An 18,821-nucleotide genomic window follows, 5' to 3' on the forward strand; every position below is an offset into this window, starting at 1 on the left:
GTGGAAAGTTCCCCATTTACTTAGACATGTACATCTTCTTTGTGGTTTAATAAAAGCAATTAAAGAAACTGAAGTCAGGGTTAAACAAACAAGCTTATTAAACTGGAACAAGCATGTTCATGAATAATAATTACTTTTAAAGGTGTCTGGAAGGTTTCTTGCTTCCTTCACTTGCTAGGCTTCAAGGTAAATGATTGGCACAATTCTCTATTTTTTTTAAACTTTATGTTGGCACAGGATTATCAGGTATAATATATATACTGTATAATATATACAGTATAATCTACTGAATTGTTCTGGTCGATCACGAGTAATAATAACAATTGGATTGTTTTCCCTCCATACTTGATACACATCCTTTAGTGCTATCCAAATCCCCTATGTTTTGTGGCTATAAAAAAATGACACCTCAGGGTGAGAAAATCACCCTGCATATAGTATAGGTAATTGATAGTTTAAGTTATGATAGTGTGGGGACTATGACATTAAGAACCATATTAATGAAAATAATCCCATACTCCTTATTAGAAATGTGCATTTAGACTGTATACTGCTTAAGGCAGGGATTTACTTTTTATTCTCCATAAAAATGCTCATGGATTTAGAAACTGTAGTGCCAATATAAGCCAACTGCAAATGTAGTGAAAGTTTCCCCAAGACCAGAAGCATCTCCAAGCAAGAGACATTTCTGATCATGTGGTGTGAGGAAGGAAGCACTGAGATGCTGAGATACATTATTTGATCTGGTCAAGAAATCTGTGCTAGAAATCCTTTCTGAGTTATGCAAGTAAGCATAAAACCACCCAAAAGCAGCTGAGGGAGTCATTTTATCCAAGCAACGAATTCATAACCATTGCCAAAAAATTCAGATGAGCTACAGGTGCCACCAGAAATCAGAAATGTTCATTTCAGAACTTCCTGTTTGAAACAGATGGCATGTCCTTAAAAGAAAAGGGGAAGGAAAAGCAAATCATTCCCCAAAGCTGATCTTTTTTTCAGCCAATGCCAGTTTTTATGGCTACAAGCAGAGTTGGCCATCATGGGCCTCCCTCAAACAACACAGCACAATGGTATCATGGACTTATACTGGAAGAGATGCCCTTGAGTCCCCATTCTGAGTTTCTCATGCTCAGGATGCTTGCCCTAGCCACTGAAAATCTGTGAGTCCCTAAAGTACCTAACACAGAATTTGCATATTATATTGACCTTAGAACAAAGGGAGACCTTCTGCTCTTTCTTATAAAACCCCAAAAAAACAAGTTCTCTCTTAAAAAACCCAAAACAATTTCCTTGTGATTTCTGTACTTGCAAAACATGAAATGGTATCTTACAACCTGCAGCATGGAATACTTTTGCCAACAAGAAAAAGCATCATGTCTGCTCACTCAGCAAAAAAAACAACTCAGAAGTGAAATAATTTAATCTTTCCCTAAGTTCCTCTGTTGTTCACATTTAGTTTTAAGGTCATGAAAAACCTATTATGACTAAAGGCAGTAACTAATTAAAAAAAATTAAATCGCCCACAAAAAACTTAATCCATTCTCTTGAATACCCCAGTGCCTCCACTGGCTACACATCTCTACCACCACATTCCCTTTTTTCAAAAATAAGCATTTAGCTGTGCAAAAGTCCTTGCATGCTTCATACATTAAGGAAAAAAAACCTCCTGCCAAAGCAACAGAACTGTGGTTTGGTGAAAGCCACACAGTCAGACACATAGAAAATCTCAATAATCTCATCAGTATAGGGGCTGCTTAGCTCCTATGATGGTGGGAGGAAAGTTTTAAGATGGTGATGGATGACTTCGTTGAAGATGATTAAAAATGAAATAAATCTGGTAAAGGACAGATTCAGGGAAGACAGAGACACAGGCACTCACAGTTTGTTATGACAGGGTTATGGCCAGCCAAGCAGGTGCAGGCTGGGTTTGTGTAGAATACATCACCACAGCTCGGCTTTCCATGCCTCCCACACCCTAATTCTTCACTAGACGAACATTTGGGCTTGACCCTATGGCTGGGTATATTTTTCTGCAAACACAGATAACAAGATACATCAGATTACAATAAAAGCACTTCTTGCCTACCTCACTATGGGGACACAATCTTTTTCTTAAGTGTGTGTCCCCTCCTATCTTCTTTGACTCCTTCTCCTCTCTTTCTTCCTCTTCATTCTTCTCTCTCATTTCTTCCTCATTCCCATACTTTACATTTCCTTCCCTTAAATCACTTAAGTGATATTTGAACTGAAATGTTGGCAGAATTAAACAACAGCTTAGATCACCAAGAAACATCCACAGCAGACAGGTGTGCCAGAACAAATTTATCAGGAAAGGAAAAAATACTACTTTGTTTCATATCCCAGACTTTTCCTGAGCTATATTCCAAACAAATAAATGAAATGTTTTTTATTTAAATATTTCACATTTCAATGATGATATCAGAAAAGGTGCCCACATTTTCACTGCAACACCAGAAGAGAGGAGTTTATTCTCTTTACAAGCCTGCACGTGTACAAGGACATAACAAGGGATAGCACACTGTTGTTTGAAATGGTCCTAGAGGTGGGAAAAAGAAAAAAAATGCAAGCTTTCCCACCCTTATTACAGATTTTCAAACCTCTTCATATCAGCTGTTCCTGGGATACAATAATATTTTGTGTCCTTTTATCATTCCTGTGCACATAATCTTTATCACAGTTTGGCAAGGCTTTGCTCTGTGCCTCTGCAAATAGGTATAGCTCATACCAGTGGGAAAACAGCCAGGGACAGAATTGAAGCTGCAAACCTCATGGCTACAGACCTATCTCAATCCCACCAGCAGTCTCAAAGCTGACAGAGAAAATACACAGACTGCACACCTATTTCTGGTTAAACAAAGAAAATTGGATTTTTATCTGTTTCACTTCCACCTTCTAAATAGCACTGTTTTGTCAAGAGCCACTAATGAAAGAGATTAGCAGCAGATAAAGAACATACAGTTTTGACTGAATTCATAGATTTATCTAAAACATTTTCCAGCCAGAATTATATTACATTTTTTTCAGAGCTGAAATAGGATTACAAAGCATGAAAATGAATTTCTGAAAATATATATCTACATTATTGCCTATGATCGAGAAGCTTCATTAATAAAGATGTCTCTAAAGCTTTCAGGTTTGTGCATAGTCGTGGTGAAGGTTTAAATACAGTGACAGTACATGTCAGTATTCTATATTCCTTTCAGCTGGCATTTTGAATGGATGCCCTAGGAAAGAACAGAGGGCTTTAGCAGCTCATAGGCTAAGCCATAACCCAAGAAGTAACACATAATTTCCTTTTCTGTCCATGTCTCCTGTGCACATGACCAATGACATGGTACTTGGCCCACCAAGATTCTTCTCCAACACTGTTCTCTGTGTTACAGAGGCACTGTGTGGCTGAACTGCACTGGAGATGTTTGGGTTGACTACATGCTGTGATTTTGGATGTCTGTATAAACACTTAAAATAGATAATGCTAGCTGTAGACCTGAGGTCTTTCTGAAACACCCACCTAATCGCTCAGTGGTGCAAGAAGAATGGAAGAAACTACAAAAAAACTGAAGAGAAGTTCTGAACCAACACACAGCTTTTAACTGAGACCAATAAAAGAATGTGTTAAAAAAAAACAAAACTAAATAATGGGATGCAAATACAAATCCCAATAGCAGAACAGTAGAGCAAAAAAACTCTGTAAAGCTGGAGAGGCAAACTCTTCCAGAGTCACATGTAAGGCTACCCTGACAAGGCAGCTGCCAGCAGACACCTTCCTGTGCAGCCAAGGAGTCAGAGCTGACTAAATAACATGGTAACCACATCATTTCTTTGTGCACACAAACTGCAGGAAACCTGTGTGCCTCAAGCATACTCTCCAGATGGGATAATTAGGCTCAGACAGATCACTGACCTTCCTATTAAAAATAACCCAGAAATAGAGGTTTACTGAAGAAATCTGTGTCGTGTTACCAAACTCCTCAACAGTCCATGGAAAGCCATCCATACTGACTCATGCAGCATCTTGGTGTTCTACAGGTGCATTTTGTGAGGGCAAAAATCACTTGGTTTGGGGCATTCTTAAGTATTTATTGAATTTTCTTTATGGAAAACAGGCACTGGGATTTCACTGCTGGGAACTACTCAGTTGTCCTTCTATGAAAACGATGAAAGCACATATATATGCATTTATGCTAAGCTATTCTCTCTATAATTATCACTGAGGCTGGTTTCTTACACTAAAACAATTTTGGAGAAGTCAAGTCTTTCAAACATCACAAAATGCAAATGCCATTTAACCTTTCATAAATGGAAGGCTGGCACCCATTTAAATAACATCATTTTATCTGTAATTAGAAACGTAAATATAATCAAATAATCTGATGCTTGAAAATAAATTCATTATTTTAGAGTTTCAAAGGCCAAATGAAACATCATGCTCTCCCTGAAATCAGGGAGGTTTCCATCCTTTCCCCATCAATTCTGTTTCTCCTTCCTTGATGTGTACCACAAAGTTGAAACTCATGTTGATGGATAACCACATTCACACAAGGCTATTCTTTTATTTTCCAGGCACTGTCATGTCATATAATTCTGTTCCATGTCCTAAACCAGAAAGGATTAGACACAGTGCCAGTTATTGCTATGCACAATCTGCTATGAACAAAGCACCCACCACAAGCCCAAAGACAAGCAAGTTTGCAAGTTCACAGGCAGAAGATAACTGCAACTCCTCAAGAGACTCATCACTCCCATGGAGTTTAGCTCAGTGAGCTGCAGCAACTGGCAGCATCTTTGCTTGTACACCCATGGCCTGGCATTCTCAGGCAGCCAAAAATTTAATGTACCCAGCAGCTTTCTGTGAACAGAGCCTACAAACACGTTACATACCCCAGCACAGACAGGCAGCTCCACTTGGCCATCAACCGGACACCCTGGCACATCCATCTTGCTACTTGAGATTTATCTATATATATTATTTCCATAAGGAAAAACTAGGCTAGTTAGTCCTCATTTTATTAAAACACATATATTCCAAAAATCAGACTAACTAAATATTCTAATTCAACTCAGAGCAATATCTACCTTTTACAAACAGAGCTTCTTTAGCTGGAGTATTCAGAGGAGATTGAAGGGACCTACACCAAAGTTAGAGGCAGGGCTTTGGTGAAAAAGTTTTAGATCTTTGATTCTGCACAAGATACATTCATACATATGGACACCACTTCCTATGTATCCAGCTCCTGTCCTAGGAAAGACAGAGACTTACAACCTAATCGTCACAGTATCTGTAAATTTAACTTCTGATCCTAATCCCTGACTGAGAATTATGTTAACAGATATTCAATTTGAACTCTGCTAAAAAACTGGCCCACGAATTTGAAAAGGAACACAGATTTTTAATTATAAAGTAGGGAAGTAAGCAGGGAGGGGAAAAGAGAAGATAGTACATTAATCATCTTGTTACTTACCTTGAAAGAGCAGTCACACCACCAAAACAAGAGATAACAAGAATGCATGAAATTACTCAACCCAACTATCTAACCTCCATATTTTACTCATTTTATGCAAGTCCCACCTGTGTCACAACCATCCACAGCTCCAATCCACAGACAACTCACTACATGATAAGAAGAGATTTGATCTTAAAATTACTTTAATGCTGACCTCTAGTGACAACTGATGGGAATTTACCTTTTTATGGGCCTGCCCATTTGGGAATACATTTTTTGCCTTCTCTATAATTATAGAGCTTGCTCCAATTCACAGCTACCCCCACTGCAAGGAGTGTGCAGCCAAGGAGAGACCTTGAACTCACATTTATTACAGTCACAGGTGAATTAAGGGTGATTCACCACACTCTGCAGAAATGTTATTATTAAATCCAAAGCTCTGTTTTCACTTATTAAAAAGAGGAAAAGGCAACAAAATACAAGCACTAGATAGTAGCTGTAACCAATGCATTACAGTATCAGCTGTGCACAACTAATGACAGACAACTGCCCACATCTGCTGCTCCAGAATGCAGCCTTGAACACTTCCATTGATGGAGCATCAACAACATCTGCTCCATAAAAATTTTCCTCCTTATATTGAGTCTAAATCCATCTGCTTTAAGTTTAACACCATTACCCCTTGTCCTACCCCAATTAAAAAGTTTGCCCCAGTGTCTGGGAGGCAAAGTAAAAGGGTGATGGCCATGGACCACTGTAGGCAACTGTTTTGAGAGGGTTTCCAAAGTGGGAAATGTTTTCATCAAGTATGGAGATTGATGACCCTTGTAGCATGTGTTTGTGTATATATATATGTATCTGTGTATACACACACACACACATACACACATTCAAAAAACATGCTTAGCCAGGAGGCTGGAAATCTGCCAGCTGGATCTCAGAGGGTGAAAACCTCCTTTGGAGCTGATCCCAGCTTAGGGTAAATAGAAATGTGTTATCTGAACCTATAACGTTCCCTTTTGCATTGTCCAGATGTTGTAACCCCTGTACATCATTTACATGGACATGACTGAGGTCAGGGGAGATTTTCACGTTCTGTCAGCTGTCCACCCTAAATCTTTGTCTCTGGTAGAGTCCTCAAAACCAGAGTTGAGAAAACTTCTGCCTTCCTGGAAGCTTTCTTAAAGTACTGAAAAGTTTCCAGACTGTTCCTCCACTTAGCTGATAACACAGGGATTTTTACAGAAGCATCTTCTGGTGCACAGCCATGGCCAGGTGACAGCACAGACAGCAGCACAGTCAGGGAGAGAGCCCCAGGGCCCTGGGGAAGCGTGCACCACAACACAACATGGAGCCAAAGACTAATCAGTCACACCTAGGCACAAACACAAACCCATGTATTTCAAGATACTTGACTTGACTCTTCAGTCATTTTGACTGGAAAGAATCAAACACAACTTCAGAAGACTGAAGATTAAACACCCAGCTGATGTGAAATTAAAAGGTCCTCTCACACTGACAAACACATCACCTTCTCATAATGTAGATTACACAATGGTTAAAACATCTCTGCTGAGTAAGCTGCTGGCAAGAATATCCAAGGAAGTGTTTATTTTTCAGCACCACAGGCCTATAAATGGTGCATTTGAAGAACACCTGCTTGCCAGCAAGCCAAGCAGCCTTTGGCAGCAAACCTGGATCTTCCTTCCCCCAACATTTGGACTTGATGATTCTTCCAAAGTCTTAGCAGCTTATCTAATCACAGCAAAACACAACAGTCATGTGAGAAGGAAAGCATACCTTATTTAAACACACTGAAATCAAGCCCCAACTTGCAGATTTAATGTCTAGGCTACAAACCAGGTAAATGAAGCTTCCTCATGTGTGCCAGCCACATGTAGCAGTGCTTAAAGATGTACATATATAATTAGACAATTATCTAAGAGGGTTGGCAGGGAAGAGTGGAGGGGAGAGAGAAAGAGGAGGCAGAGGCTTAATAATGGATACAGAATAACCTCTAAGTTGTCATAATCATCACCTAGCTTCAATATCAGCACAAAGTGGTCTTAGAAACAATCATTTGCTCATGTTAGTGGCTGTCAAAGCTCCATCTAATTCATTCATTAACAAAATATCAGGTTTGCAAGCTGCTGTGGCCAGAAGATAATTACTTTTCATTGTGGGGTGGCACATTCTGTATCACATTGACATAATAACTCCATAAACTGCTATAATTTATTTGCTTCTGAGCCTTTTTTTCTTCCCCATTAGTTCTTCAGCAGATTGTATTAAACATGCATGAGCTATAAATACAGAGAGTCCTTTGACCCATCTCAGAAGTCTCAGACAGCCTGGATAGCTGGATTGCATGAGCAGCCCATGGGTGACTTGCCTTTGGGTCATTTAAAGAAAGGCTGATAGAATGGCTGAGTGCAGACCATGCCAAAAAGGCATCCTCACAGGTCTCATCTCCATCATCTACAAGTACTGAGCAAGGTGCTACTGTGGCCCAGCACACACCACCAGGACTGTGCAATGGCTGTGCAGGAAAAAGACTGCTGTTTTTTTCACATCTCTTCACTAGGTCTGTCTCCTTGCCTTCACAGGAAAGTACCCATCCAGCACTGGGCTGAAGTCAAGACAGCCCAGTCCTTTTTGTGCAAAGTAATTCAAAAAGAAACAGTTCAAAAAGGAAATTGTATGATGTGGACAGTAGGAAATAATGTTGTATTTCAGTTCATGTGAAAATAAGCAGGTTTCTGGGAGGCTCTGCAGCTTCCCATCCCAGCCATTTCTATGGCAGCTACGTTAAGGTATTTTATTCCTTCTATCAAAGACATGATCTTCATTCCAATCCTAGGAAACTGTGTATCAGCACTCTCTTCTGCAGTGAGTTCATGGGTTTATTACTATGTCTCTTATTATTTAAAGATCTCACGTATGACATCTTTTGATTTTCTTGCTCCTCCCTTGACTTGTGAGCACAGGGAAGATTTTCACTGGTACTATTCCTCTCCCCTTGTACCACACTTCATCCCATGACTTTTAATTCATGTGCTATCTGGAAGCCTCCTTTGTTCTCTCAGGGGAATTTGTTGCTGCTCTTCTCTGTACTTCTGCAACCTCTTCTTGCTGACTGCTCAGCAAACATGGAAGATTATATAAACCAGGTGGGAGGAACCAGTCTTCAAATGCTACTGTGCTTCTAATAAATGCAAGCCTTTCTTAATGAAGCCTGACAGATGTTTACATACAATATTTCACATTGATATGTAAATAAAACCACTTGGCAGAATTCTTAACAAAAGGTCATCAAAATACCCAAGCAATTTCTTTCAGTACTTAACATATAGTTTAGCTGAATTTCATTTACCATTGTGCTACCTTGCTGTTTGGCTTCATGAGATATTATTAATGGTCACTACTCCTTGCTCTTCTGTCTTTAACAGGACTCATTATTTGCATATCTCCCCCAAAATTGTCCACCTTAACCAGCGATTTCTCTTTTGAATTCAAAATGTTGACATTGTATTAGCAGAAAGGAATGGGAGCTATTTTGGAGCATAACAAGCTACTTTTTCTGAAAAATGCAACTAACATCACACTTCAGTGAAACTAACTCTGACAAAGGAGGTAACACTGCAAGTGTTTGAAACACAGGAGGCCTAAAAGCAATTGCCTGGATATGGATCTTCTCTATTCAATGCTATTCACCAAAAAGTATTTTGAATCCTGTTATTGCTTGTTCTTTTCTTCTTGCTACTGTTCCATCTGATCAATTCCACTTGAAAAGAAAAAAAAAATTAAATAACATGTTGGGTGAGCACACAGTGAAGATACAGTTATCTTTTCTATGGGTAATAAAGAGTGTGTGACTTGCTGCTTGCAAGTACTTAAAAAAGGTGGTCAGTAACCAGTGTGCTACAGCAGGAAGAAATGATGCAGGAGAAAAAACACTCATCATCTACAAGACTGTATGGTAAGTAGAATTTATGTATGCAGTTTTTAATGGGCCCCTATCCAAGGGCTAGCAGCACAGAAATAACCAAACAGAGCTGAAGACTCAGCAAAAGAACAGGGCATTTAGAAGTGATGTTTACCAGTAGGAAGTCATTCCTCTAATGAAAATTTAACAAGCACTAGTGTAGTCAGAAAAAAAAAAAAAAAAAGAAATTACAGTTTCCCTAAATGAAAATAGCAATCAAAGTTTTTGATTGCCTATCAGGTTTGAAATGCTAATCATTATGGTAACTGTGTTGGTGAAGGTAAGGAATTACTTAAAGAGTGTTATTTTCTTTTTTCAGTTTTTTTGTTTTTTTTAATCACTGCTGCTCTACAGCTGCTCATGCTCAAGGAAAGAAAACTGTATGGATAATTACCCTTATGGAAGCAATCCAAAGGTTCACAAAGTAAAAGCTCCTTCCACCTTAAAGATCAAGGTTTTAAATTAGGAAAATACTTAAGTCTCCAGCTGATAAAGATGTTTGACCTGCTGGGCAAAGGTAATCGCCAGGGACTTAATTCAGGACTCTCTCAGCACACAACACAGAGGGGATCCCCAGTGCAATAGTTTGAAACAGTAAGATGCTACTTAGAGCAACAAGAAAAACAAGCACTGCAATTTAAAAAAATATTAATAAAAAATAAGAGAAGCTTTTAGCCTTTTCCCTAAGAACTCATCATTCCTTCTCCTTCAGAAGACTTTTCCAAACACTGGCAGAGGTGTCCCAAGCAGCTCCTGGTCAAGCTCATGTCAGGAAAGGAAACAGGTTTTCCTGTTGTTGACCAGATTTTGACTTCATTTACAAATACAGTTCCAGTAGAACCAGAAGAAAACTTCTGCAACTGCTGTCATGCTCGTGGTAAGACTTTCAACAAACTCAAAAGAAAGAGGAGTTGTGTTAAGACAAACCTGGCATTAGCAATGCTGTGCTGTGTGGAAAGGCCATCATGACTGCAAAGCTCAACCACAGCAAAGCAAATAGTGAGGGAATGTAATCTAAAGAAATCAGCTAATTCCCTGTTTCAATTAACCAGTAAGTCACTAGGATCAATTCACATCTTCCTTAATGCCTAAATCACAACTTCCTATGAAAAAATAAGCAGAGAAAATTACACTGCACTTAGAAATATAGGAGATTTTGATTGTATCATTAATCATCAGAAGGCAAGTGTTCTTGTATGAGACAGATATGCCAACATACCACAGCACTTTAATATAAACCTCCATTTCCCCTCAAAGACAAGCAAACTCTTGGATGCCTCATTGAACATAATGAAACAGTAATAAAAAATGCAAAAGAACATAAAGCAAAATGCACAAGGTGTGTATCTTTCTTCATTGCTCCTTTTGATCACACCACAAAATACTAATCAGCCATGTAGACCTACTACTGTAGCACCTAGCTAGTAAACAGCTTCTATTTACAAACAGGATTATCTGCAAAGAACACAACTAAGAGCTCACATGGACAGTACAGTAGCTCAGCTGACACTGGATAATGAATTGACCTATGGTAACTCAATCTGGACCAAGACAGGCTTTCAGAATCAAAGAGCTCACAATTTAATCAAATAGTGGAGTGTTCTCTTCATAGGGAATATTGCTCCAAGGATGTAGCATACAGCAAGACGCACACAAGTATTTCAGACCTTGAAAGCCTACATGCCCCCCAGATGTTTACCACAATTTCAGCTAGTGACACAAACAAAATTAAAGATGTCCAATAGCAGAATAGGGGACCAAAATTAGCACTGGGAGTATTTTCTCTAATGAAAAGCATATAAAGAAATACTGGATATAGGAGAAAAGGCAACTCCCTCAATGTTTGTTTTCTCTGAACAGCAAAGAACTAATGCTGGGGGCAGTGAATGGAGCAGAGGGAGCTCACAATGTGAGATCTGGGATCTATTTTTCTCTTTTTACATCTTACCTATCTCCATGTGTGTGGAATTTAAAATGCAATATAAACTCAGAAAATTCTCATATGAAGAACTTAAAAATAAAACAAACAAGGAAACAAAACCCCAAAGCAACTGATGACTACATTTTGGGGAGCATGGGCTAGCATTCTGCTAGAAACCAAGCAAATGCCCAAATCTGGCTCTGTGTAACAGAGAAATTGTCAGGGAAGGCAAATCAAGCAATAGCACATTGTTTACTCCAATACTCTGATGGGTAATGGCAGGAAGGCACTTTCCTGTCTGAACCCCAACCAGAATTACAGAGAACTGTAGAACTACAGAGGATGGCAGAGAGGTCAAACTGCCATGACAAGCACTATAAGGTACATCAGACAGATGGAAGTTGCTAGAAAATTTTCTCCTCCCATCCCAGGATTTCAGTGTCTCTTCCTTTTCTATCAGCATGGTAAGCATGTTCATTTTTCTGCTCCTGAGGCCAACACAAAGCACACTTTAAGAAGCCAGGTAGCCATGACTCATGGAAGTTCTGACCACCATGAGGAACTGGCAGCTTGTTTCCCTCACTCACCTGGAACCAGCACCACTAAACAGTCTGGGGCACGTCATCATTGGCTTTTGCTTCAACTTACAGTAAAATGACAATCCCTGCAAGCAGCTGCCACAAAAGTGGACTAATTCAGGAGAACTTAGCTTTGATATACGACTTAAGCCTGTAGTATCAAGTAAGAGGCAAAAAACTGAATGCTTTTCAGGCTCACCTTAACAGCCTGTAAAGAAAAAATATTGCAAAGTGAGTTCTGAAAACTTCATAGGATACACCACATTTACAGTTTAATAGGCTCTTCTACATCCTTCTACTTACGTACAAAGTACCACATTAAATACTGAGGTTAGTATAATTTCTGATTGTCCTCGTGTCTTAGGAAAATGATGGGATATTATCTACTCAGGGGCAGATATAGCTGCCTCTTGACAGCAAAACTCCCAACTGAGAGCATGTTGGCCTCTGGAAGGAAAAAAAATATGCACATGATATGTATTTGCAATAAACACATGCACACTATATAAACTGACTTATCCTTGTAACTGATCTAGGCTGAGTATAACTGGATACTATAAAAGGATCTTCAGACAGATCCTTTTCATGCTCTGATGGGTTTCTACACTTAGGAAAATATATGCACTCAAAGTACAAATAACTTGTATGCTAAGCAAATACCCTTGGAGGGAATAACTGGACCTACCACTACTTATCCAGCCAAACATGAGTGATGCCAACAGTGGATTGTACTCATGCACGTGGAAATCAGCTGGAAACAACAAGCCCTCTATGGTTTTGGCATAAGGCTTTGCTCAGCCCACTGTGCAGTGCTGATCCATGCACATTTAAACAGCTTTGGATCTAAAAAATGGCACAAGATAAAAATTCTCTCATTTCTGCACAGGCAGCACATGTGGCCTATGCAGGCACCAACTTTCCCATAGCAGAGAGAAAGTGAGCAGAGAGATGAAACGAGCTTAAGGGAATTCCTTGAATTAAGACAATACAGTACAAACTTGTGGAAATACAGTCTAATAAGAGTCCATACAGAAGTTTTTGCTAAGTGACTCATGCACACAGAAGCATGGAATAAATGTTACCCTGCATACCTGACCATTCAAATGCCTCAAGTAAACACATTAGAAGGGAACAAATCACATTGGTGCATATTTGTGGGTGGAACTGGGATTAGTTTGAAATTATTTCTTGTTCATTAGCTTATTACTTTTTAATGTACACTCCTTTATTTTTTTAAATAAATGAAATACTGTTTCAATCTTATCAACTAGAATTTACAATCATTTTATGGTATCTATTTTACATCTAGAAGAGACCACAATGACCACCTGACTTGATCCCCTCCTTATAATGCAGACTGAAGAAACCACTTTCAGGCTTTAAAACTTCTGGATCTCATTTGCTATATATAAATTATCTGCCAAAGAATGACTGAAAAAGGTATTTAGAGTTACAATAGAAATAGGAAGAGAGGACAATTAAAGGCACTGATTACTTAAATTTTACAGAAGTTACATTCCTGATGTTTGCAATAGTCCTGCAGCTCTACTTGGACACCAGCATGACTTTTTTCACTGCTGAGATTAAGGCATTTATGGTCAAGGTTATACCATATTTTATTTAAACACACTGCAGAAGGACATTAACTTTTACAGGTCAGATTCACTGTGGTACTTGAGCAAAGCTGGGGCTGCAGGGCAGAGCAAACAGCCAGCTCACTGAGAGCTGCCAAGGTGCAACTTCCCTTCATGGGCCAAGAATAAACATCCTCATCTTTCTTATGGCCAGCCAGGTCTCACAGCCCAAAGCAGCTTCTCTCCACCTGGATTTTAGAGGGGTGACAGTACTGCATCAACCTTTGAGTCCTGAGATGAGACAAAGTCCTCTTTTATGAACAAAAGGGGACAGCATTCTGCCAGCCCTTACCAGGGCTTTTCTGCCTTGAGAGCTCCTTCTCTCAGATGGAGGTCCCCCAAAAGTGTTCAGAAACACTTTTAAAGTCACCTTGGGCCTAAACAATGTATTTGCAACACAGAAAGGTACTAATGAAAGTTTCAATGAGTCAATCTCACAGCACAAGGATACAAAACCATCACCACATGCCCTTCCTGGCCACAGCACATTATACCTGCACCTCACTAGCAGCTATCATTTCCACCAAGTGATGCATGTATTTCAACCATAACTATGAACACAAACATCCAGTAAGGTCCTGACCCATTCCACCTAAGGCTCCTGAAATGACTACAATCAATAAAGTCTCCATACTGCACAGCCAGCAAGAATAGACATCTCCTGCAAATGTTACAGCCCTGAGAACACACTTGATCCTCCAGGAATCAGAGTTTTAATTTTTGACTGTACAGCTATGAGCCTTTGCTGAAAGAAGCTCGGCTCTCCCTGCTATAAACAGAAACAACACTGACACACAGACAGAGGAACACAAGGAAGGCAACAGGTTTTGCTTCGTTTTATCTGGGGCAATCTTTCAGCCATATAATGAAATAAAGATCTCTTGGGGACCTTAGATCAAAATGTTTTTTGGTCTAGCAGCCACAACTGCCCCTCAGGCTCCACGTGGGTTATGGGTTTAATCTCATCCTCCTGCAAGCACACCGGCAGGGATGGGGCCACCCTGGACTGCATCGGCTGCTCCATGGCTGCGGGCTCAGGACGAGCAGAACTCAGCTGTGCATGCCTATCAGGGCTCTAATGCTGCCAACAGAAGTGGAACACACAACCAAGGAAATTTAATCTAGAGGAAGGTAATTCACTGCCAGTGTTACCCCCTGCCCCCTTCCACAGCGTCAAATGCATCAGTGACCAGCACCAGACTTTTCCCAGTGAAGGAGTGACTGTATGCCCATTATCTTTACCCTTAACTCTGCACAAACTGTAGAAATGTCTGTTCCTGAATCTAAGGCTGTTGATATTGCTGTAAACATGGATGTCTTCCACAAAAGTAAGCACAATGCTAACACTGTATAGCAGGATGGAGATCTGAACTGGGCACCCGCTACTTAATGCAGCTTTCTGAAGTCAAATTTAACTTCCTGAATGTTTTTTTTTCTTGTGGCTGGTGCTGATGGTTATCAAAAGCATGAAGCTTAACATGTCAATCCACATCAGAAGCAAGCCTCTCCTCTATCCCCCTCTGTCCTCCCCTATTTCCTTTCAGGGCATTTATATAAGATAAACACAAAACAGCTTCCTCTGTTGCAGTAACTTGAGACATAAAAAGCAGGCAAATTCCCCTTATCCCAAGATCTTTTCAGTGTCTCATTTTGTCTCTTCTATATACTACTTTTCAGAGCAAATGTTCTTTCACAGCACTTCCTGTCCCTACCAACAAAGGAGAAAATAGTATCTTCAGCTATGGAAGTATCCAGGCTTCTTTCTGAAAATCAGGATGTGATATAGAAGATTATTAAATGCTACACATACAACTATTCTTTAATCCCACAAACACATGCATAATTGTAAGCCCAATGTGCAGTTACACATCTGCCCCTCCTCATAAGCAGATCTGTGAAAATAGAGAAGTCAACTACACACCTGCCTTCCAACAAGAGAGAAGGCACATGGTCTCACACCTGTCAAGACACTGAAATCATTAATTTCTAATAATCACAGGCTTTCACTAGATCTTCTCCATACTTCTCAATTAGGCATTTTTATGCATTCTTACTAGTGACAGAGGTAGTCACTCAGCTCTCACTGTTGGGTCACTGCCACCAATCTTCCACCAGGCAAGTTGGGAAGGTGTTGTATGTTAAGAAGTGTCAGGAAAGGGAGGGAAATCAATTTGATTGCGTGCATTTTCAACACACAAAGACTAGTAAATGCAGAGAACCCAAACTCCACCTCCCACCCCTTCTTGCTCTACTGCAGATCATGATGGCAGTTACCTCACTTGGATGCTTTCTATGCTTTCACCATTCAGGTTAAAAGGCTGAGCTCCCTGTACATCACCCAAAGCTCTTCTGTGTCACTACCTTGATGTCATTGATGTCATCACTGTAACAATCAACCCTGAAGCACAATGCAATGATTGTTTCTCCAACTCACATTCACAGCACATTTGTTCCAGCAGGCTTGAAAACGAGAGGATGAGGCAGGTTAGGTTTTCCTGCTCAGCAGGTTTTTGCTTCAATCTAATTAAAAACATTCAGCAATTCACTGAAGTTCCTAGAAAACTGCACATGTTACATACTTTAAAATAAGCCCTAAAGGCAAACAGTCCCTTTTTTTTAAATGCATTCTCCAGATGGAGAGGTTTCCTCAGAAGTTTCTTCGTGATCTTATACTGAAACTGCTGAAACAGAAAAGTTGAGCTGCTCCTGAGCTATCTTGGTCTTGTTGTTATTGCTATGGCTTTCTTCATCTAAAAGCTAACAAGGAAAGCCACTGCTGGTTCTCTGACATGCAGAGAAGTGACAGTACAGCTCACTAGAAACAAACAGCTGTGGTCATCTTGGTCTGAAACTGGGTCAGAGATGCCAGCTCTTGGTTACATGGGCGAAATATGCAAGTAATATTGGGGATTCAGAGGCTGAGGAAAAGATCATCCTTTTCTTGCTGGTAGAACTCAGGTAATAGAGCTTTAACAGCTCTGAAAAGGCAGCTTCCCCACAACAAAAGGTGCATTTCATGTACAATTTTTGGTAACTCTTATTCATTTCTGGGAAAAGTGTCAGGGCATCAGTGTGAACAGCCAAACCAAGCCCTGCACTGCTACACCACCTTAACCCAAAAGAGAGCCAGCAACAGGAGACTGCCACTACTGGGCATTATGCTGCTGCCTGTGGGAGAACGTGCTGCTGGAAGGTCAACCCAGCTCCAAATGCTGTTAAGATCACTGGACAAATTCAGTGGGGAAGATGACAGAGCCTTACCTATCCTGCTTGTAACTCCATCCCTGATACTGCAAACAGACCTTTGGCCAGCTAAAGTCACTTTGACCTGGGGAGCTGCAGCAGAGCATGTCACACACAGTGTCAGCAATGTTCCTGCCATCAGACAAGTGCTGCAGGATCCTTCAGACTAGCTCGACTGTGACATCACCAGCTTCCAAACTCAGACTTTCTCAGAAACTGTCCCTAAATGCCTCGAAAAATGCCTGTCCTCATCTCCAGAAACAAGAGTGCCCTTAAGCTGTACAGCCAAGAATAAATTCCTTCAGGGTTCTAACAACCAATTAAGGGATGTGAAGCAATTACTTTTATATCCATACAAATGAAACTCCTCCAATGCAATTAACAATCCCTTATCATCTACTGTTGAATTTGCAGAAACCATATGCTGCACACTCCCTCCTCCCCCAACTTTCCCACAATTTTAAGCAGGCTGTTTTAGTTAATGTAATGAAACCTGCCTATTCAAGAGAAATAAGAGATGTGTGCACATTATCTGAGTATTTTTAAATGTCTCTTTTAATTTTAAATAAAATTTCATTTGAAATTTTGTAGCTTTCATTTCTATTAATAAATTATCATTTCTCCTTTATAAGTGATGAGCTAGTATGTCATGTAATTTCTTTCCTCTAAATAGACTAAGACTTTGATCTAATGCAAGCCCTTGCTGGAAGTACAGAGACTTTCTGTCTCATTTAGTTATAAAAAATATTCAATTAAACTTTGGATTTTAATTCATTTAGTTATGAAAATTAGATGAGCTCAATAAGGTACATTTGATTTGCCTTAAGGAAAAAAAAGAAGAGAAAAAGAAAAGAATATCTGAAAGAGAAACAAATATGAATAGAGAACAAAAGTAGCTTTTCCTGCTTATGTTGGAAAGGTGGATAATATGAAGAGTCTGAGTTCCATTTGTGTGCCTATTTAAAACAGCCACAATGACTTAAAGCAAATTATATATCCAGGAGGTACATGAACAGCTGGTGTTAGCATCCTAACTGTCTCTCAGGTAACAGAACTCCCTGTAGGTCATAATTGAGTCCACCCCAGTAAAGGGAGATCTGACTCCTCCCAACAGGATTACACCATCCACACACAACTCATCTCCATCTCCATTCGAGGAGGAAGAAAAACATCAGAATCATTTCTCAAAAGCAGAACAGAGCAAGGAGGATCTGTCCTCCCAGTCCTGCAGCCCTCACTCACCGTTTTTGCAGATGGGACAGCACTGGTCAGGCTCATAGACGGGATCCACACACTCGGTCTGGGGGCAGGCTGAGACCGTGCACAGCACCTCGCCGTTGGCTTCGCAGCGACACCGCTCGCACGGGGAAACCTGCAACACAGACAGGCACCTCAATCCTCACCCACCTCCTCGTCTGCAAGGCTCTTCCCTCCACATCCTTCTCCTCCCCACGCTAAAACACGTGGGTTATGTGGCCATGCAGAGAGCAGGACTGGGCTCCTGCGGAGTTACAGAGCCACAGCAGGGAAAGAACACCCAAACAAAACAGGTTCTTCTCTGACTCTACACACCAAATGGGAAAGTCAGAGGGATGCTGGAAACAAGAACAGTGAAGACTTTTATTACAATTAAAACAAAAATCACCTTACTGAATTTCTAATCAACTTCATTTCTAATGAACTTCCAGAAAATTAAGTTCATGATCTAGTTTAGTTCTATCAGACGCTCAAAAAATAATTTAGAGAAAAAAATACGGATTTTAATAAGAAGAAAACTTCTGCTAAATAAAGTTTGAAACTCATTATAATGGAAATCCTTACTGTAATTTTTTCAGGTTTGAAACTATTTTGGTAGCAGTAAGTTACATTCTAATGAAAATTATATTTTTCAAAGAGAAGTCAGGAAAAAACCTCATCCTTTTGAATTCAGGTATTTCCCAGAGGTTAACTGGTTTTGGACAATTCTTCCAATACCTGTAATTTTCTGGATGGAAG

The 18,821-nt window shown here is 40.0% G+C and overlaps 1 protein-coding gene across 1 annotated transcript in view; it reads right to left on the minus strand.

The window, feature by feature from the left end:
- Positions 1-18,821, minus strand: part of VWC2 (von Willebrand factor C domain containing 2) — a 52,928-nt gene that overhangs the window by 26,121 nt on the left and 7,986 nt on the right. Inside the window, exon 3 of the mRNA XM_056484360.1 lies at positions 18,069-18,198. Within this exon, the coding sequence (XP_056340335.1) occupies positions 18,069-18,198 (130 nt within the window). The remainder of the gene's footprint in view (positions 1-18,068; positions 18,199-18,821) is intronic.

Source organism: Oenanthe melanoleuca, chromosome 2, assembly GCF_029582105.1.
Source record: "Oenanthe melanoleuca isolate GR-GAL-2019-014 chromosome 2, OMel1.0, whole genome shotgun sequence".
In the NCBI taxonomy this organism is placed as follows: Eukaryota; Metazoa; Chordata; class Aves; order Passeriformes; family Muscicapidae; genus Oenanthe; species Oenanthe melanoleuca.